This window comes from Hemitrygon akajei, chromosome 13 (assembly GCF_048418815.1).
Source record: "Hemitrygon akajei chromosome 13, sHemAka1.3, whole genome shotgun sequence".
NCBI classification, from domain to species: Eukaryota; Metazoa; Chordata; class Chondrichthyes; order Myliobatiformes; family Dasyatidae; genus Hemitrygon; species Hemitrygon akajei.
Genome location: NC_133136.1, coordinates 37,502,351 through 37,525,315, shown reverse-complemented (window position 1 = coordinate 37,525,315; position 22,965 = coordinate 37,502,351). Strand labels below are relative to the sequence as shown.

Below are 22,965 nucleotides of genomic sequence, written 5' to 3'. Positions count from 1 at the left end.
TTGGGGGACCATTTTGAGCACCTTCACTATGTTCATCACAAAAAGTGGGATTTTCCAGAGGCCACCTATTTCTGCCCAGTGAAGCAGTGGATTCTACCTCAGTATATCTAAGACAAGGTTGGATAGATTTTTGTACAGTAGAGAAATTGAGGGTTATAGGGTAAAGGCAGGTGGGTGGAGATGAGGCTGTGGCCAGATCAGCCATGATGTTATTGAATGGCGGAGCAGGCTCGACGGGCCAGATGGCCTATCTTGCTCCTACTTCTTATGTTCTTGGTTAGAAATGAGAAGAGTGGGTCATTTTAGGATAGGGAAGCTGTGGCTAGTGAGGTACTACATGGATTAGTGATGGCTCTCCAGCTGCTCAATTTGTATTGATGAAAGAGATAAAAGGAGCAAGTGTAGAGAATGTTTAGGGATGTGTCCATGCATATCATCACCTAGCTCTATGCCATCAGTAAATTTGGTACTTTAACATAATGTGGAAAAATGTGTGAACATCCATGTTAATAGAAAAGCTGAGTACTTTTTAAATAGAAAGTAGTTTTTGTTTCAGAGACACACAATTATACTTCAGCACATCACTTGAGGTTGCTTTTAGGTTCAGCAAGCAGTTAGGAAGGCAAATGATATGTCCTTGTGTTGTAGGAAGTTTTGAGTACCAGTGTTGAAAAGTATTGTTCAACATTGGTACTCAGAAATTGAGCCCTGGTGAGAGCTCAAAAACAATTGGTGTGTACAGGTATTGAGACGTAGGCCTCTTCCACCTTGTGTAACTGGATCCTCAATTTCCTCACATGCAGTTTGCTGACAGCACTACTGTTAAACAAGTTAAAGCTGATGATGTATCTGCATATAGGAGGGAGATTGCTTTACTGGCATAATTCAGCCAGATTTTCAGTCTCTCAATCAACATCTGCAAAACCAAAGAACTGATTATCCTCTATAGGAAGAGGAAACCAGAGGTCAATGAGCCAGTCCTCATCAGGTGATCAGAGTTGGAGAGGGTCAGTAACTTCAAGTTCCTCAGTGTTCTCATTTCTGAGGATCTGCCCTGCAACCATAATGTACTGTAAATGCTATTACAAAGAAAAAGCATGACAGTACCCTACTTAGAAGTTTGCGAAGATTCGGCATGTCACCTGAGACTTTGACAAGCTTCTCCTGACTGGTATCCTGACTGGTTGCATCTTGTGTGGATCACCAATGCCCGTGACTGGAAAGTCTACAAAAGGTAGTGGATGCAGTTTATCACAGAAACGACCTCCCCCATCATTAAGCACATCTACAAGGAGCACTGTTGCAGGAAAGCAGCATCCATCATCAAAGATCGATATGTCTTATGGTTCATCTAGGCCATGCACTTTTCTCATTGCTGCCATTGAGAAGGAGTTACTGGAGCCTTGGGTCTCACACTACCAAGTTCAGGAACAGTTATTACCTTTCAGCCATCAGGCTCCTGAACCAGAGTGAACTTCACTCACCTCAACACTGAATTGATTCTGTGACAGCCTATGAACTCACTTTCAGGGACTTTACAACTCATGTTTTCAATGTTATTTATTACTTGCACAATTTGTCATCTTTTGCATATTATTTGTCTTTGTAGCCTTTGATTGATTCTGTTGTTTCTTTGTATCTATTGTGAATCTCCCATCGGTCACCATAGATGTGTACTTCGAACTTTTAACTTTCTCATATTGTCTTAAGGATATACTTGTCATGTGGCAACTCAGTCTTTGGTCCATCAGGTCAATGCCAACCGTTATACGCCTAAACTAATCCCACGTTTTATTCTCCCCAAATTCTGGAAGAAACTGGTACACCAGTAGATGTGATCTAAACAAGGCTATATATAGCTATACCGCTATTCCTCAATTTAGATATTTATTTTATGAATTCTTGACAGGAGTATGCATCCTCTATGTATAAAACTCTTGTGTTACAGCAGCAGTCATGTGAAACTTTGCCCATGGGACTACCATTTACTGAAATACCTTTTTTGCATTTTGCCCAGCCTTTTTAGTTCCGCTTGACTAGGAGATTGCTAGGATTGATTTACAAAAGGAAATAAAGAAATGTGCAGGAAAATTGAACTCCTTGATTTTGGTTATTAAATTCTAGCTAGATACTAAGTTCAATATGCCGTCTAGTTTATTATTTCTTTCAATCATAAGTAATTTGATGCTCCCAAGCCCAGGTTCTGAAATGTACCATTGATAAATTATTTTTTTACCCCAGAAGGTGAATCATTTATAAATGTGATGTGAAGTTGTGGCCGTAATCATATCCCACTAGTCCCAACCTGCCTATTTCAGTGACTGTCAATTATTCCTACTTTCTATCTTCTGTCAGTAGCTATTTTGCTAGCCAACTTAATAAATTATCTTCAATCTCAACGTAGTCTATCAAGTTCCTCCTGGAAATTATTTAAGAAACAACCCCCATCCACTAATTTTGTCACTGACCTAACCTTTACAGAACTGTGGAATTTACAGTTGTACAGCTCTGGAGGCCAGTCGCTGCAGCAACTCTGAGCCAGCAATTTGAAGGGCATTCATGCTACTCCCTTGCACTTTCCTCAAACCCCAAAATATTATTGCTGTATTGTGACTCTGAGAAGGGAGGAAGACAAAAGCGAGGAAATTATAGGTCAGATAGCCTAACCTCAGTGGTTGGGGGAGAGTTGGAGTTCATTATTAAGGATGAGGTTTCAGGGTACTTGGAAACTGATGATAAAATAAGTCAAAGTCAGCATGTTTTCTGTAAAAGGAAATCTTGTCTGACAATTCTTTTGGAATTCTTCAAAGTAACAAGCAAGGTGGACAAAGGAGAGGCAGAGATGTCATTTACCTGGATCTTCAGAAAGCATTTGATAAGATGTCACACAGGAGGCTGCTAAACGTAAAATACCATTGCATTACTGGAAAGATACTGGCATTGATAGAAGTATGGCTGATAGGCAGGCAGGAGGCAGTGAGTGGCAATAAAGGGGGCCTTTTCTGGTTGGCTGCTAGTGACTAGTGGTGTTCCTCAGGGGTCAGTATTGGGACCTCACTGTTCACATTGTGTGTCAATGCTTTAGATAATGGAATTGATGGCTTTGTTGCAAAGTTTGCAGATGATACGAAGATAGGCAGAGGGGTAGGTAGTTCCGAGGAAGCAATGCAATTGCAGAAGGACTTGGACAAATTGGAGGAATGGGCAAAAAAGTGGCAAATGGAATAGTGTTGAAGATGTATGATAAATAGAGAGAAAATTCAAGCATCAGCGGTGCAAAAGGACTTAGGAGTCCTTGTGCAGGATATCAGAAGGTTAATTTACAGGTTGAGTCCATGGTAAAGAAGGCAAATGCAATGTCGGCATTTATTTCAAGGGGAATAGAATATAAAAACGAGATAATGCTAAAACTTTATAGGACACTAGTTAGGGTGCACTTGGAGTGTTCTCAACAGTTTTGGGTCTCGTATCTCAGAAAGGATGTATTATCATTGGAGAGAGTCCAGAGAGGGCTCACGGTGATGATTTCAGGAATGAAGGGGTTAACATATGGGGAGCACTTGGCAGCTTTGTGCCTGTACTCACTGTAATTAAAAAGAATGTGAGGGATCTCATTGAAACCCACTGAATGTTGAAAGAACTAGATAAATTGGATGTGGAGAGGATGTTTCCTCTGGTGGAGGTATCCAGAACTAAAAGGTATCCAGGCTTAAAATTGAGGGGCAATCTTTTAGAACAGAAGTGAGGAGGAATTTTTTTAGCCAGCGAGTTGTGAATCTGTGGAATTCTCTGCCACAGACAGTGCTTGAGGCCAAGTCCGATGGTACATTTAAAGCAGAAGTTGATAGAATCCTGATTGGTTGGGGCATTAATGGATATGGTGAGAAGGCAAGTGAATGGGGTTGAATGGGATCCAGGATCAGCCATGATGAAATGGCAGAGTGGACAATGGGCTGAATGGCCTAATTCTGCTCCCATGTCTTATTGTTTCTTCGATTCAGTTATGAAGACTGTATTTCAAACTGTATTTACCACCTGTCAATATATTCCAAATCTCTTTCTGTAATATTATTGGTGATTTATTTGTCAGTCATGGGTCTACTCATTGACTATTTAGCCACTGGAAATTATTTCTCTGACTTAAACAGTCCAGTTTCAGGCTTGTCTATGTAATTGCAATTGTATAGCTTTGAATTTATCATTGAATGTGGTGCTGAAAATTATATGTAGAGCCTTGAAGTGAAATTTATTTCTTAAGTACCTATTCCATTCACTTGTACTCCATATTATTGTTTGTTTTAGTTTGGAAGGAGATAGGCCAGTTAAATGCACCAGAAATTTGTATGGATTTGGCATGTCATCAGCATGTGGCCAAGTGGTTAAGGCTTTGGGCTAGCGATCTGAAGGTCATTAGCTGAGCTGAGGCAGCGTGTGTGTCCTTGAGCAAAGCACTTAACCACACACTGCTCCTGCACATTTATAGCCCGGTGGCAGCAGTTGGTGCAGTATGGACAAGACAAAACACTTTGATAAATGTATGTAGATGCACATTAGAGAGTTCCTAAATTATTGCATCATGGACTTTTATGGAAACACCAGTTCCCAGGAATAAGAAAAAGCTACAGAAAGTGTGGATACAGCATAGTCTGTCACAGCCAAAGCTCTTCCCTAACCACATTTACATGGAGTGCTGGCACAAGAGAGTAGCATTCATCATCAAAGACCTCTACTATCCAAGGCCATGTCATCTCCTCGCTACTACCATCAGGCAGGAGCTATGGAATCCTTGGATCCCTCACCACCAGGTTCAGGAACAGTTATTGCCCTACAACAATCAGGGTCCTGTACTGGCATGGATGGTTTAATTCAGCACTACTTGAACTGATTCTATCACCTAAGGACTCATTACAACTTGTGTTCTCAGTATTATTTTTATTTGCAGTTGACTTCTTTTGCACTTTGGTTGTCAATTTTGGTCTGCTCTTGTATAGTTTTTCATAAAATTCTATTTTTTTTTTGCCTGCTGGGAAATGAATCTCATGGTAGTATGTTGTAACATATATATTCTTTAGAGTATACTCTGATAATTTTCTTTGAATAGAACTTCAAACATCATGTTCACAAAGCAGGTGATGTCAGATTAACTGTCTCATGCAAAATGTCTACTTTTTTTGAATCAACTTCAATGCTTGATCTAAGATTTCTACCATTTTATCCAAGGGAAAGTGGAAATGTAACTTGGAACTTACTAAATGTACAGTTTAAAATATTATGGTATCTGATTCATTGAATGCATACACAATGAGGTGATTTGTCTTTTTTTTGGCAAGACATTTAAGCTCATAATACCAGAACCCTTGGCTTATTTAAATATGTGAAGGGCCAACCACAGATAAATATAATTAAGAAAAAATAATGATTACAAATAAAAGTACACAAAATGCATTATCCAGCAGTGTCTATGGTTAAAGTGAGGTAAAATTTCACTTTCATAGAAATTAAGTTTGAATGCAATATTGCTGGCACAATTTATCCCTTAAGATTATGCTCTAGAATAATTGCTCGTATCAGTAAATGCATTTAAAAAGTTTTGCTGCCTTAATGGCAGAGAACTAAGAAGATATTTGTTCCCTAGTAATTTGAAATGATGTCGTTCTGACTATGTTTCTTGCTGTTCTCTCATGCATGCTCTCTAACTGCACTTTGTGTAAAAGGCAGCAACCATTTATCTCTGAATACTGTCTTTTCCCCCTCTGGTTTTGCTATAGCTTTTTATGTTTAGTTGGGATAACAATCCAGCCAAGCTGGTCAGACTTTTGGTAGGTTAAACATGTTGGGGACCTAAGCAACTGCAAGGATTGCAATTATGAATACTGATGCATTAAGTGAGAAGGATTTCCTAAGTTTTGGTAGCTAAAAAGGATGAACAAATTCATAATGATATGACTGAGTTTGTACCAATGGAGTGTTTGCTATATTCCAAATTTTATGTTACTTGCACTAACTATTGTAGTTTGATAGGACACCCCCTTCAGTTATTTACCTGTTTCAAAATGATTTTGTGTTGTACACTAGTATTATAAAATGTTGAAAACAGTAACTTTTAACTTCTACCACATGACTATGCAAAATTAGATTTAATCTAGAAAGGGACTAATAAAGGGACCAAGTTATCCATTTCAAGATGCTCTTGAAATTTTTATGTCAAAACTGATGATGCATAAGAATCCTGTTGGCTTTCTCAAATCCAATTTTGTTCTCTATGTACTGTGGAAAGCATAGTGAACAGTCCTACTGATGTGAAAGTGACAGTTAAATCAATGTCCGTGGGTAAGACAAACCCACTTCTGGACATTTGGGCTACTCTTCCAGGGAACAGGAAAAGCTGTTTTAGTCCAATAAGACATTTTTTAATTGACTTTGCTATATAACTCCACAGGGGAGAGAGAGTTTCTCTTGTGGGCTGGTTTGCAGTATTTTCTTCAAGAATGGATATTAGCACTGAATCAATTGAAGTATTAAAAAAACTCACTCGCATAACCATAGGATGTTTCACAGTACTTAATGGCCTAATAGTTTATAAAGTATAGTTGCTGTAATTATGTAGTTTTAGTAACATTGGTCTGGGTAAATGGGACAATTCCTCTTCTCTTCAAAATATTGCCAGGTGCTTTCTTTTGGCTGCCTTGGGGCTCAGATTGATGTCTCATCTGCCAGAAATTTATGTAGACTATTCTTTGGAGGCTGAAAATTTTAAAAAAAGTACTACTACGGAAGCTGGCAGTTTGAAGTTAAAGATAGTATGGGAGGCAACATCAGTGGAAAGAGAATCTATCAATATTGCATGTCTGTGATCCTTCATCAGAACTAGGAAAGAGGCTGGAAATCTGGATTAGAAACAGATCCCTAACATGTTACTCAATAAGCCCTCTAGGTTGCTGTACTTTTTCCATTCTCCCCCCTCCCCATTAATCACAATACCACTGGTAGTCATGTTTTCAGGCTATTCAGCCCCAAACTCTGGAAATCATTCCTTAGATTTTGACCACATCTCCTCTTCTGTCTTTTAAGATGTTTTCTCATACATCTTCCCTCTTATCACATCTTCAGCTTCTTGTACTTTGGTGGCTTGGTGCCAAATTGAGTTAATTCTTCTGAAACAGATATTTTTTTGCAATAAAGGAAGGTTTTTTTTAATACAAGTCACTGTTGAGACAGTAAACAAATAAGGCCAGTTAAGTCAGCATGGAGATTGTGAGCTAAAGAGTCGAATAGTAAAAATCAGTTGATTAGGCTGGAGAATTAAAGCAAAGTTAGACTACAATACAGTATGATAAGTACAGATAAATCCTTCAAAACATCAATGTAACTTTTTACTTAGTCAAGGGAACAGAAGGAAATTGGGAAAACGGGATGGTTTTGTTGGGAATATAGGAATCAATAAAAACAGATGATGTAAATCTAAACATCATAAAGGGAAACATATGTTGATTTCATAGGATGATAAAAAATGATGGAATTATTTTCTCTCCAGAATCGTAAATTTTTTCATGATTGCTAAGTTTAATCTGTCTCTTGGAATCCAGTTTTTCAAAACAATGTATTTTTAAAGATGTTCTTCTTTTCCAAAGTGTTTTCGAACCTTGTGCTGCAAAGGACCGCCTTCACCACGAACAGAATATGATGTTGTTTGCGTTGGTCTTACGGGATCTGGCAAGTCAAGTTTGCTTACACAGCTCTGTAGTGAAAGTACTGACAGTATTATACCCACAACAGGTAAGAAATTCACTAATTGTTCTATTATGTATAAAATACATAGCTGTAGAAATGTGTAAACTGAAGTCTGATGAGCAAAAATAAATTGTAATTGCATGGGAGCAGTGCCTGTAGTGTCATTTTTAAATACTGGTGGCAAATGACTAAGGAGGTGATTGATTCACCAAATCATCTGTACTTCAAATGACTTCCTTCAAGAGTGCAGCATTAATACAGATCAGTAATTTTTTTTGATGATAGCTGTTGCACTGCATGACTTTATCTTCCTGTACTGCTTTTTACCATGTCTCCCTTTTGTCCTTTCCTTCAGTTGTCCAGCATTGGACTATTGGGGCATTATAAAGAGCACTTCTTCCTATTTCCCAATGAACTTTATATTTACCTTCTGATACAGGATTTGATTTACAATCCCTCCTATCAAAAAAATTCTGATCTTTTATGGACATATAGTTTGGATTGTCTTTAACTTCTGAGATGTTCTTATTGGGGAAAAGGTCCAGCATTCTTAACTATAGCTCCACACAAGATGGCTCAGCTACTTGTTTGCTTAGTTGTTGAGTCAAAGATGTCATTCATTTTCACTAAATTTATTAGTATTCACTTTCAAAGTGTAGGCTAAAATCAGAATAGTCAAGATCCCCAGACAGAGTTCCTTTGTCTTCAGAAATAAAAGAACAAAATGGGAGATGTTGGAGACCTGAATGAAAACAATGCTGGAAATGTTCAACAGCTTGGGCAGCATCTGTGGAAAGAAAAACATTTTAGTATTTCACATTGAAGGAAGGCCTTTCAGAAGTTGGAAAGTAAGAAAACAAATTACTCTTAAGTCAGAGAAAATGTAGGGAAGGGAAAGATAGCAGAAAGGAGATATCATTGTTCTAGTTTTGTTATACCAGAATTGTAGGTATAACATTAACTGTGTAATTAGGGAAAGAAAAGTGGCCTTATTGGCTGGACATCTTTTTACTACTATGACCTGCATTTTATAGATGTGCACTTCTCATTTGTTTTTATATGAAACATGTAGGTTCACATGTAGCTTCAGTTTTTCAGCAAGCTAATCTTGACCCCCATCCTATCAGAGTTTCACTGTTCCCAACATTTTATAATTTTATTTCAGAATTTTAGGATCAATTGAATTCCTCCTGTTATCTGTTAACATTACTTTCATAATGTTTCCATTGTAGCAGTGAAAAGGAAAGGTGATAGTAGTCCTCGTACAAGATTTTGACTTGAAACATTGCTTCTACAGATCAGGTGTCAAAAACCAAATGATCTACTACTGCTCTTAGTTTTCCTCTGTTTTGAGGTAAATTCTTTCTGAATCTGCTAATCCTGTAGGTGATGGATGAAACAAATTTAGTGTTTCAAAAGATGGAAAAACTTGCTCTTGAATGTAGTTTTAAATTTCTCCCTTTTCGCCTCAAACCTTGACCTCCATCTTCAGACCCATTTGGGGTGGGGGGGGGTGGGAAGAGACCATTTTACCCTATTTATATCTCTCAAGATCTCAAGATTTTATAAACCTCTAAAATACTACATCAGCCTCCCCATGTTCCAGTAAGAATAAAACCAGTTAATCCATCTCAGTTTGTCTCCATACTACTCAAGCCTCCATTCCAACCAGCATTCAAGTGAATCTCTCCTACACTCTTCCTAATTATGCCACAATGTTCCTGTAGTGTAGCAACCAGAACCATGCCTAGTACTCCAACTATGGCCTGACTAATATTTTGATCATCTGCAACATACATCATAGCTCTTAAACTAAATTGAATGACAGCATTGTAATTTTTTTTTACTTCGAGTTTAACCTATTGTATTAGTACTGGTTGATAAATAGCTCCCCAATCTAATCCCATCTTCCACTATGTCCATGGCCCACCAGGGGACATCTCTTCAGAAAGAATTAAGTGTTCTGAGAGTTCTGGTGTTATAAGACTTCCTTTATTCCTCTCCCAGGGATAAATTCTTGACCCCTAACACTTGGATGAGAAAGTCTTTCCACATCTCTTGATTCTCCTGTTCATTATTTTAAATCTATGTATCTTGGTTTTTGAACCAAGAAATGATTATTTCTTATTTATTCTATCCAGCCTCTCAAGTCTGTATATCTCAGTTGTGTCCTCTTCTATTCTGTTCCAAAGGAAACAACATTATGTAATCCAATCATTGCTCATAGCTTCAAATTTTCAGTCTGGGCAACATCTTTGTCAATCTGTTTTGTAAATTTTGCCATTTAGTTTATATTATCACTGCCAAAATGACAAAAGTAAAACAGAAACCATACTCTAAATGTAAACATTCACAGACACATTTTCTGCAGTTGCAGATGAGATCTGATGAATCTGTGGCCATGCTGCTGAAGTGCTATAATCCAGTGTCTGGGCATTGATAGTGTGTGCATTCCTTGGATAGTAAATGACAACATTATGACCTGTTAAATTATCTTGAAATATAGAAATTATGTCATCTGGTGGGGAAATCAAACTGCATGGAAACATAACCAACAAATAATAGCTATACCACTCAATGATATAATTTTGTATCACTTAGCATGTGGGGCAAGTTTGCAAATCATTGATAAAGGCATGTGAATGCTGAAACAATTGACCATTGTTTCAGTCCTTGTTGGCATACTATAGGAGGTGTGATTCCACTGGATAGGATGCAGAGGAAGTTGATCAAGATTGAACATTTTCAGTTATGGGGAGAATCTAGCGAGGACGGATTTGTTTTCCTTGCCCTTGCAGTGGAGGAGGCAGAGAAGGAATCTGAGGTATGTAGATTCAATAGGCACAATAAGGGAGGTAGTATTAATATCTTCCCATAGTAGAGTTCTGCAAAGGGGTTTTTAGAATTTGTGGCACACTGAGGATGTAGTGGAGATGGGTCTCTCACACTTAAATATGTAAACTAGTACTTGAATCACTAAAACATAACACCACAGGCCGAGTGCTAGACTATATGATTCATTTTGTGGGTACTTAATGTATGGACGTAGCAAGACAAAAAGATCGGTTTCCGTACTTTCTGATTTCATGATCTTTTTAGGAGCTTAACGTCCATATGTATTGTCATTATTTATTTTTTGTCTTTGAACTCCGAGCCATTGTAGTCTTGTTTGTTTTCAATTTGTAAAGAAGAATAAAATAGTAACACTATTTATATTTATTTTTAGTCAATGTACCTTTATTACGATGTTCTAAGGCTGTGAAAGATATTATATAAATGTAAGCTTGTTCTTTGAGCTTCAATTTCTTATGGCTGACTGCTTAACCAGTTTTATGGAATTAGGGCAAGTCTTTAGGAATGTTCCAGTTTTGGAGATTGTGCACTGTGGAAGATGTTTGGAGATGCAAGTCTAGAGTATATGTTAAATTGATTGCAGCATGTGCTGACTGCATGTTAATATTTCTACATGCCATGTAGTGTAAGCCGAATTGGATCGAAACTGAAATGCACACGCGTTAACATACAGTATCTAAAGGAGTCACATTATTATTTGCTTGCAGCACATAGCATACCCCCTTGAGGGTGTTCACAGTGAAAAAATATCAGCAGGAGTCCAGAATGTGAAAGCACATAATGGCTTAAACTGTTGTATTGGAAAGCTCAACATGTAAGGGGGCCCAGCAAAGAGGGAGTATTTGCATTTCAGACTATCCATTAGTTTGAGAGTCTGTTTTCCTGTCAAATAGCCAATGTCCTGGAAAATTAGACTGAAATTGATTTGAGACTAAATTAAGTATTTTGTGTTTTCGTTGAACTTTTCCTTCCCAGTGGTTTCCTCTTCGGGATCTGCAAGCCTTTTTTTTGGAGGTGTTGAAGAATTTCGTACCTCATAGGAAGTTACAGATAAACAGACCACTGATACTCAGTATAAAGAGTCGAATGCTTTACTCTCCCACCACAAACTTGTAGCAAGCAATGTTATTCTCATCTTTGAAGCTAATGTCATGTTTTATTGTCTACTTTTGGTCATAATAAGATGCAATTTTTCTGTTTTCTTTCCTGTCCCTTACCTGGACTTTAGGTTTTAGAATTAAAGCTGTCCCATTCCAGAATGCAATCCTCAATGTGAAAGAACTAGGAGGTATGTGTAGTTTCTAAAATAATTAATATACTCAAAGTTGTATTGTAGTACATGTATCTAAGATTTTCATCTTGAAAAGTCACCTTAAGAATAGATATTTGTCTCCATTTTAATTGTTTTTAAGAAAAAGTCCTTATTGAAATATAGTTTGGAAAGTGGGAGTGTAATCATTGTGATACTGAAGTCATAATGTTTTCGAACTACACATTGAATGCTTATGATAGTAGAGGAGTATTTGTTAACTTGATTTGTATTGCAGAATTATTTACTCATTAATAGAAATGGTGTCCATGAAGCCACCAGATTGACTTAAAAGACTCATTGCTCACTAGCATTCACCAAAGAAGAAAATTATTGCCCAATTGGGCCTGAAGATCTTGGGCCTCATTTAACATCCGTTCTGATGAAAGGTCATCAACCTGGCCTTTGATTGTCTCTCCACAAATGTTGCCTGACCTGCTGAGCATTGCAAGCATTCCTTTTGTTTATTAGGGATAAAGTGGATAGACAGCTAGTGCAAAGTACCCCTGTGGCCGTTCTCAACAACAGCAGCCAGGATGTGGGATACAAATTACAATAGGAGATTAGAAAAGGCATGTAAAAAGAAAAGTATGATGATAGTCATGGGGACTGCAATATGTTGGTATATTGGAGAAAATCAGGTTGATGGTAGAGCACAAGAGATGGAATTTGTAGAATGCCTATTAGATGGCTTTTTAGAGCAGTTTGTAGTTGAACCCACAGGGGGAAAGGCAATTTTAGATTGTGTTGTGTAATAAACCAGATTTGATTAGGAGGCTCAAGATAAAGAAACTATTAGGAGACAGTGATCATAATATGATAGAATTCACTCTGCAATTTGAGAAAGAGGGAGAAGCTAAAGTCAAAATGTATTAATATTACAGTGGAGTAATGGGAATTACAGAGGCATGGTGAGTGAAGACTAAAGCTATCAGGGATGTCCTGTGATGAATGGAGGAAATAGCCAGTGTATTTGCAACAAATCGGTTTGTTCTGTGTAAGAAATATATTTACCCTTATTTCCTCTAGTTGCAGAGTGCTTTACAAAATCATTTAATGGCAGATTTATTTTCTAATAAATTTAATAATAATGAACCATGCTACATAGTACAGGACTTCATAGATGGATTAAAGGAAACAAGCTGTAAGGAAACGTTAGACAAACTTGGCTTGTTCTCCCTTGAGCACTGGAGGCTTAAGGAAGATCTAATAACTTTTTAATTGCAAAGTAGAGATAGGATTGAAAGTCAAAATCTTTTCTTCAGGGTAGAAATTTCAAACACCAGAGGACAAGGTTTGAAGGTTGCCAGGTGGGGTTTTATTTTTATTCAGAGTGGTAGGATCCTGGAATAGGTTATCAAGTTTAGTAGTTGAATCAGGTAGTCTGGTGAAATTTAAAAGGCTTTTAGATAGGCACAAAAATATGGTGGAAATTGAGGGATATGGATGATACACAGGAGGAATACATTTATAATGAATTGGTATTAAAATTAGCACATCACGTGTGGAATGGCCTGTCCAGTGCTGTTCTGTTCCATGAAAATTCATGTTAAGCAGGGTCTGCTTAATCCATGATTCGGGTTGTTTTTGAAGACTAATACAAAAACAAAGTTCCAGTAGGAGATGGTAAAATGGGTTTTTGCTGTATTCACTACTTAATCAGAATCAGGTTTAATATCGTTGTCATGTGTCTTGAAGTTTTTTGTGTTGTAGCAGCAATCCATAATAATTTAACTACAAATTAAAATAAAAGCATTTATAAAAAAAATAAGTAAATTGCGCAAAAAGAAGAGCAAAAATATCATGAGTTGGTGTTTATGGGTTCAATGTCCATTCAGAAATGTGATGGCGGAGGGGAGGAAGCTGTTCCTGAAATGTGGAATGTATGACTTCACCTTCTGTACCTCCTCTTTGGTAGCAGTGAGAAGAGGGCGTGTCCTGGAGGATGGGGGGTCGGGGGTACTTTATGATAGAAGCTGCCTTCTTCAGGCATTGCTTTTTAAAGGTGTCTTCAATGCTGGGCAGGCTAGTGCCCATTACGGAGCTTGCCGAGGTACAACTTTCTGCACCTTTTCCCAATCCTGTGCAGTGGCCCCTCCATACCAGATGGTTAGAATGTTTTTCACGGTACAACTGTAGAAGTTACCAATTCTCCTCAAACTCCTAATGAAGTATAGCTGCTGTCTTGCCTTCTTTGTAACTATATCAATATGTTGGGCTCAGGATACATCTTTAGAAGTGTTGACGCGCAGGAACTTGAAACTGCTTTCTCTTTCCACTGCTGATCCCTCGATGAGTGTCCCTTTGACATCTCCTTCCTGAAGTCTGTAATCAGCTCCTTGGTCTTACTGATGTTGAGTGCAAGGTTGTTGTTGTGAAACCACTCAACCAATTGATATATTTTGCTCCTGTGTGCCTTCTTGTTATCATCTGAAATTCTGGCAACTATAGTTGTATCATCAGCCACACAGTTGTGGGTGTAGCGAGAGTAGAGCATTAGATGAAGCACACATCCTTGAGGTGTGCTGGTGTTGACTGTCATTGAGGAGATGTTTTTTCAGATCCACACTGTAGTCTTCCATTGGGGAAGTCAAGGATCCAGTTGCAGAGGGAGATTAGAGGCCTACGTTTTGGGGCTTGTTAATTAGAACTGAGGGTATGATTGTGTTGATCGTTGAGATGTAACCAATTAACAGCAGGTTGGCGTAGGTCTTGCTGTTGTCCAGATGATCTAAGGCCAAGTGGAGAGATAGTGAGATTGCATCCACTGTAGACCTATTGTGGTGGTAGGCAATTTGCAGTGGGTCTGGGACCTTGCTTAGGCAAAGTTGATTCTGGCCCTGACCAACCTCGCAAAGTACTTCATTACAATAAATGTGAGTGGAACTGGTGATAGTCATTGAGTCACCTTGCTCTGCTCTTCTTGAGCACTGGTATAATTGTCGTCCTTATGAAGCAAGTGGGAACCTCTGACTGCAGCAGTGACAGATTGAATATTTCTTTGAACATTCCTGCCAGTTACTGATGTTAAAAAAACAAAACAACTTGATGCAGTGATTGCTTTACAGTACTGTACAATATTTGTTAGGTTATTGAACTAGTAATTCAATGACCTGGATAATGGCTGCAACTTGAAATTGCACCACAGCCGCTGAAGAAATTAATTTAAGTTTATTGAATAATCTGGAATAAATTAGTATGTTTCTATAACCATGAAACAGGCCACTATTCCCAAGTCACTGTTGATGAGTATTAATTTTTCTAGCTTCTGGTAATTATTACCCCTCCCCTTCGCTCTTCTTCAATTCCCCACACTGCCTCCTTTCTTACATCTCCTCGCTGCCTATAACCTCCCTCAGTGCTTCTTTTCCTTCTTTTTCTACCCTCCTTTCCTTTCAGATTCCTTTTCTCCAGCACTTTATCTTTTCCTCCTTTCACTTTCAGCTTCTTACTTCATTCCCCACCCCACCACCTTTTAGTTTGTACTACCTACCCTCTGCCCCCCACCTTTTTATTCTGGATTCTCCCCCCTTCCTTTCCATTTCTGATGAAGGGTCTCAGCCTGAAATATTAACTGTTTGTTCATTTCCATAGATGCCGTTTGACCTGCTGAATTCCTCCAGTGTTTTGTGTGTTGCTCTGGATTTCCAGCATCTGCAGAATCTCTTGTGTCACTGTTGATGAGTTTTTGCTCACAGCTGGCACTCTACTTCCATTGGCTGAATTGAACTTTCCCACACCCTGACTTTCTTCTCCCATCAATGTCTCAATTGAACCTCAGCCTTCTCTTCACCTCCAGATGTTTTCCTTTGTGCACTTTTCCTAGGAGCTCCTGAAATTTGCAGGAGCCATTTAGTGTGTTTTAATGGCCTGCTTTTTATGGACTATAAACTTTTCTTACTTACGGAGGATATGTTCCAACTGCTTTCTAACCTTGCAGGGAGAATTGGGACGACTGACACTTCAGGCCCATGGCTAGCTGCTTGCAGTTTAGCTCTTCTTCAGATGTATTCATGTTCAGCTATATGTTGAAGTCCAAAACTTCACTGCTAGGCTCCCTATTGAGTTAGTGATGGAAAACTGATCTGCAGAAGAGGAATCCTGAAGTATTTTCTGTGCTGCCCCTTCATTCATGGTATATTGATAGCTGCCCCAAATATTTGAATGTAAGTATCACAGTAGTTGGGTGAAGCAGTGCAGATAAGTATTTAAACTGGTTAATTTTACCTAATGTTAAGTGTTTTAATTTTAAAATCTTATGTTTCTTTGAGTAGTTTTATCTGTTTGATTAGATTTTTTAAATAATGTTCACAAGTTTAAAAATAGCTTAAAATTGTTCGACAGTAGAATGTCAGAGGCCTTTAGGGTTTTCTAGGGTGGCATATCAACAGTCAGGAAAGAGGCACAAAACTTGTTGCTTCATGATAGTTATGTTGAACCTAATAGATCAAAGAGAAATTGGAAATGACAGTGTAGCAACTACTTGAAAACAAACTAAAAGTCTCTAAGAGGCTAAGTGAGGGATAATTGCACTGCATGATGCACTTCAACTACGTAACTGAATTCCAAATGGAAAAGTACATTTTAATCCTTCATTACAAACCAACAATAAAATCATTCGACTCTTCCATAATTCATATAGAAGTAAATGGATCAAATTCAAACAAAGACGAGCAGTCAATGAAAAATATGCACTCCCTACTCACTCCCTCTCTGGGCTGCCAAAAAGATCAACAGGTGACTACATTCATTTTATTTTAACTGCCACCCAACACTGAGCACCACCTGCTAACTGGTACCCAAATCCATTTGACAAATTACTTTAACCCAACAAATGCAATACAGACAGTAAATAGATACATGGCTACTACATTCCAGTCCCTAATTATTTTAACACTATAATAATTACAATTACATATCACAAAATAAGAGACATTAAATTTTCAAGGAAAAACATTCACATTTTATCATTCTTGCAACTGTCATCTTTCTTCTTTAAACCAAGTCGTGTAACAGTCACCTAGGTTAAGAGGTTACTAGAACTTAGCTCATTACAGAGCTACCACCATTCTCTGTCAATTCAACAAGTCAAGTTAATACCATGAAGTCAAACAACTAAAGCTTCTGTAGCTTCTCAAACCACGACCTCTTGTATTGATCTTTGTTATAGGCCTGGTCTTGTTCTTGATGTGCACCTACCACACATACCTTCTTTCTGGAAAGGCTTGAGTGATTATTCCTATGATCCATGAGTTGTGAGGTCCTGTGTCATCAACTATAAGTACAATGTCTCCTGGGATCTATGTGGCATTATGGTCTTGTGTGTTCTAGAAATGGTACATGCACCCCTCTTCCTCAGGCTAGATAACAGGCTAAAGTCTATCAGGCTATATCCTTTTTGCCTCTGTGGGCCAGATAGCGTATTAATGAACGGATGGTGGAACAGATAAATGCCATAAAAACTTGAAATATGGGAATTATCCATTTAAATACATCTACCGTAGATTCCGGACTACAGAGCGCACCTGATTAAAAGCCGCTGGCTCTAATTTTAGAAATAAAATCAATTTTTAATTGTAAAGGCCGCACCGGATTTTAGGCCGCACCGCTACTTTTAAATGTACATACGTATTGGTAACACAAATTACGTTGCATATACTTTTTTACTGAACAGCACGAACAACATTCCAATATCTCCTAGCGACTGGTAAAAATATATATACTGCAGCCTACCAGGAAAAGTTATTGATCGCCTTTAACTTAAAAGCAGCGTTTTCGCTCGGGTCTGACGCGCTCGCATAACGCGATCGGGTCTAATCGGGTCTGACGCGCTTGCGTAACGCGATCGGGTCTAATCGGGTCTGATGCGCTCGGGTCTGACGCGCTCGCGTAACGCGATCGGGTCTAATCGGGTCTGATGCGCTCGGGTCTGACGCGCTTGCGTAACGCGATCGGGTCTAATCGGGTCTGATGCGCTCGGGTCTAACGCGATCGGGTCTAATCGGGTCTGACGCGCTTGCGTAACGCGATCGGGTCTGATGCGCTCGGGTCTAACGCGATCGGGTCTAATCGGGTCTGACGCGCTTGCGTAATGCGATCGGGTCTAATCGGGTCTGATGCGCTCGGGTCTGACGCGCTCGCGTAACGCGATCGGGTCTAATCGGGTCTGATGCGCTCGGGTCTGACGCGCTTGCGTAACGCGATCGGGTCTAATCGGGTCTGATGCGCTCGGGTCTAACGCGATCGGGTCTAATCGGGTCTGACGCGCTTGCGTAACGCGATTGGGTCTAATTGGGTCTGATGCGCTCGGGTCTGACGCGCTCGCGTAACGCGATCGGGTTTGATGCGCTCGGGTCTGACGCGCTCGCGTAACGCGATCGGGTCTAATCGGGTCTGATGCGCTCGGGTCTGACGCGCTTGCGTAACGCGATCGGGTCTAATCGGGTCTGATGCGCTCGGGTCTAACGCGATCGGGTCTAATCGGGTCTGACGCGCTTGCGTAACGCGATCGGGTCTAATCGGGTCTGATGCGCTCGGGTCTGACGCGCTCGCGTAACGCGATCGGGTCTAATCGGGTCTGATGCGCTCGGGTCTGACGCGCTTGCGTAACGCGATCGGGTCTGATGCGCTCGGGTCTGACGCGCTCGGGTCTTGCTTTTCTTCGAGTATTTTCCATGTTGATGAGGGTGAGTACAAATGACTGATTTACAATAATTTAATTGTGAAAGTGCGCTTGATTTATCGTACAATTTCATTGGACCTCTGTGAACTACTCATCAATTTTATTGGTCTACTGTTACGAGGCAAAATGTTTACGAGGCGACATGAAAAAAAACCATGTATTAGCCGCTCTGGATTAAAGGCCGCAGAGTTCAAAGCTGTTCAAAATGTGGGAAAAAAGCAGCGGCTTATAATCCGGAATCTACGGTAGTTATGTTTTGCCTCAAATTAATGAATAACACATGCTATAAAATCATTTGTGCTTAAGGTTGCCTACCCTTGGGCTAGATAGTGCCTGTGGGTACTCCACATACTCAGAACTCGTTGTGCTTGGAAAAAGAATTTGCAAGAGATTTCCATGTTCTCAAATCCACCCTCAGTGTATTTTACCTCTGCATAATGCTGACTGTAAATGTGATTGTGAGGGTTAGTCATAATATGATTTTCTAAGCAAAATGCTGCTTTTCCATAATCATGCTCATTGATATAAAGCTCTGCTATTTTGTGCCATGCCTCCAGATCTCCAACAAAATGTTCCAGATACAAGTTCAGCTCCCTGATGGCTTCAGTGGCTTTCCCTTGGGCTTTGAGAATGGCAATATTAAGCTTCCATGCTGCAGTGCTTTTTGGATCATCTTGTTAATAATTCTTTTATACATCTTGTTGGCATCATCATGCCTTTCAAGTGATTCAAATCGCATGCCAGTCAATTGCTTCACTTGGTGGCTGCCTGGAAATTGCTTGCAGAGTACATGCAAATATGTTCTGCAATCTTCCTATTATTTGACATGTTAACCAACTCCTTTCTCAAAGGTAAACTGATGAGGTCCTGGCCGTCCACCAGTTTTGCGGAGTTTGCAATGAATTTTGCATGAACTTAAGGTCTTCCTGGTTTGTCAAGAGATGTTCAACCTGACTGTATTTGGGGAAAGTCTGTCTAAAACTGCTACTAAAGCTCATCCAAGTTCAAAACTGAGATCCTGTTAACTGCTAGTTCTGGTTGTGCATTAGTCTCTTCCATCACCATTGTCTCCTTTCAGTGGTCCATTCATAAACCAACTGAACATTGTTCTAATTGCATAGGGTCCATCATTAGCACTGTGAATCACTTGCAATGGTTCCAATGCTTTAGGCACTTTTGTCCCTATCAGCCTTTCAATTTCTGAATCAATCTCTGGCGAATAGACACATTTCAGTTGAGTTGAGTTCATCCCCTTAGATCCCTCTGTCTTGGAATTTTCCCTCTGGGGACAGGCATACTTTCCTGTGTATAGAGGTTAGGTAGTTCACAATAATTTTCATAATTTCAGTTGGCCACTTTCAATCCTGAAGCGATGAAGCTACTGATGACCTTCTCTTGACCTATGGTGCGTAAGGGAATGCATGTCCTTTTTCCTGTGAGGTTGCCAGGTATATCCAGCTCGCATATGTACTGCTCTTCTTCCACGGCATTTCAACAGCCTGTAAGAAAAGACTGTAATCTTGAACAGCTTTCACATCTTCAGATTTGATGGATAACCTTGAAAGAGCCTTTTCCATGTAGGTGGATAAAATTTTCTGTCCAATCACAATGTTCCTGTAGTAAAGCCTTAGCCTTGACATATCCTCTGTTGGGGTTAACATGCTGGCAACTTCTAACAAGTTTCCTAGGGTGACCCTTAGTCTATTGTTTAATGAAACAGAGGCAGCCACCATGGCTGTCAGTCTTGTTTTTAAACACTGTTTTCATAGGCCTTCATGAATATATGATCCTGCAATGGGTCACCATCGAAGATTTGAATCTCTCTTTTAGGCAAAGATGAAAGAAGTTGTGCCAATAAAATTTTTATTTTACTTTTCTTCCTCATAATATCAGAAATTATGTTTTGATCTCTATCATCTGAAAACAAAAAAGTGTTCAATGCTATACGTGCATGCCCCCGTGAGCATTTTGAGCTGTTGGATGTGACAGGTTCAGAGTGCCTCAATAGTGCAAGCTGAGAGAAAACACCCTGAACAGCCTCTTGTTCATATTTCCCAGACACTTGGAGAACAAATAAATCAGCATTGACATTGTATGTTTTTGTTTTTCTTGGTCCCTTTTCAGTATAGGAATTCATGCCATTGGATTGTCCTACTGCAGTACTTTTAACACTTGACACACTTGAAATCATGAGCCACACTAACTTTAACCATATGTGTGGCAATTTCTTCCAACTTAAGCTGTTCCTTCCTTTTCCATAACTGTTCCTTTTGCTCTTCCAGTGCATGTTTGTCATTCAGTAGTCATTAACGTGCCATTTATGCAGCAAAATCAGCCTCTTTTTAGTGCGTGCAGTGGAGGTAGTTGGTACAGAAGATTTTCTTCCTGCAGCAGAGGAAGAAAAGCTAACCCTTCTGCTTTCAACGTTTGACACACTGTCACTTGGTTTTACATAATCTTGTATATCATCTGTTATATCTGGAGTCATAACATGTATTGGAACTTGCAAAACATCATCTATTGGAAGATAAGCCATGTCTTCATTTATTGTAGCAGTATCAGAATAAATCATCGCTATCAATGAGAAATGTTTGTGCCAACCATTTGTTTCACATCTTCTTTAATTGCACTGCTGTGTTTCAGTGCTTGTAAACCATTTATTTTGTTTCTCTTGTTCATCCTTAGGAAGTAAAGGAGTCACTGTATGATGTAGTTTAGTTTGAGAACTTGACTAACCTTTGTGAAGCTGCCACTGAGATTGTACCTGTGAGGCACTTTCCTTTTTCCCCCATAAAATCCTTAGCTAATAGTATTAACCCTTTAATTTTGTTCACATTTGTTTTGCTCTTCTTTTGAAGACTTTTAATTTTATTCACCAAAGCTTTGGTAGTAAATGTAACCTCTTTCTTGCCGGCCTCCATTTCTGAGCCACTTTCATCAGTCCCACCCTTTGATCCACTCATGTTTGAAAATGCACTGCTGGTATTCCACTGAGTCAACTGAGGCAACAAACAAATTAGTTGTGCATCCACAGTGCATTAACCAAACAAACAGTATTCAATTCAAATGTCAGTAATTGGGACAATTATTCGGCACTCTCAAACTTTACACATGATCCAACAAACCAGGGCTTCGAGCACTTCAATAAAACAGAACAACGAGACTTCAGGCAAACACTACACCAATGGAGCAACATTCCCCAATGGATAGGCAACTCTGACTGCTCAAACTATCCACAGATACACAATATGTATCAGCTCAAAGCCATAGGTAGGTCTGCTACTTAAGCTGCTCGTGTCGCTACCATGCCGCCTTAGTGTTGTGATGATAGTTCTATCAGAGAACTGGCTGGACTTTCTCTACATTCCTTTGTGTTAAAATTATTTTTCTGCAAACAGGTCTAAGCAATCCTCTTTGTCCAGAATGTGAACCATTGTGCGAAATAGTCTGTGGTGATGGCTTTGCCATAAACTGGTGTTTGTTTAGTATATTAAAAATAATTCATTAACAGACTGTAGCAACTATTTGAAAACAAACTAAAAGTCACTGAGAAGGTTAAGAGAGGGATAATTGCACTGTATGACGCACTTCCAACTAACCGAATTCCAAGTCCAAAAGGACATTTTAATCCTATATTACAAACCAACAATAAAATCATTCAACGCATCCATAATTCATGCAAAAGTAATTTGATCAAGAAGACAAGCAGTCAGCGAAAAATGTGTACTCCCTACTCGCCCCTTCTCAGTGCTAACAAAAAGGTGAACAAGTGACTGTATTGGTTTTGTTTTTAACTGCCACCCAATACCGCTAGCTACCACCCAAACCCAAAGTGAGGATAGAAATGCAATACAGATGCAATTCGCTTACCAATACAACCGATTGACAGATAACACAATAGCCACAGCTCTACACGCCGTCCTTGCACATCTGGAGAAGAAGGATGCTTATGTGAGAATGCTGTTCTTGGACTACAGTTCAGCATTCAACACCATAGTTCCTTCTAGGCTCAACAAAAAGCTCAGAGGCCTCAGCCTTCACCCTATATTGTGCAGCTGGATCCTGGACTTCCTGTCAGATCACTGGCAGGTGGTAAGAGTAGGCTCCCTCACCTCTGACCCTTAGTATAGGAGCCCCTCAGGGCTGTGTCCTAAGCCCCCTCCTTTACTCTCTATACTGATGACTGTGTTGCCACCCACAGCTCCAATCTGCTAATTAAATTTGCTGACAATACTACATTGATTGGCCTTACCTCAAATAATAGCAGGCAGCCTACAGAGAAGTCATCAACCTGACACAGTGGTGTCAAGAAAACAACCTCTCCCTCAATGTTACAAAAACAAAGGAGCTGTTTGTGGACTACAGGAGGAATGGATTTGGGCTAACCCCT

General features: G+C 39.4%; 1 protein-coding gene across 3 annotated transcripts in view; it reads left to right on the top strand.

The window, feature by feature from the left end:
• Positions 1 to 22,965, top strand: part of LOC140737772 (ADP-ribosylation factor-like protein 15) — a 212,791-nt gene that overhangs the window by 74,156 nt on the left and 115,670 nt on the right. For 2 of the 3 annotated variants that reach the window (XM_073064403.1, XM_073064402.1), the window contains exon 2: positions 7,632 to 7,776. In XM_073064403.1, the coding sequence (XP_072920504.1) occupies positions 7,632 to 7,776 (145 nt within the window). Of the gene's footprint in view, positions 1 to 7,631; positions 7,777 to 11,812; positions 11,873 to 22,965 lie in introns of all 3 variants that reach the window. The other variant, XM_073064401.1, reaches the window with a different exon arrangement.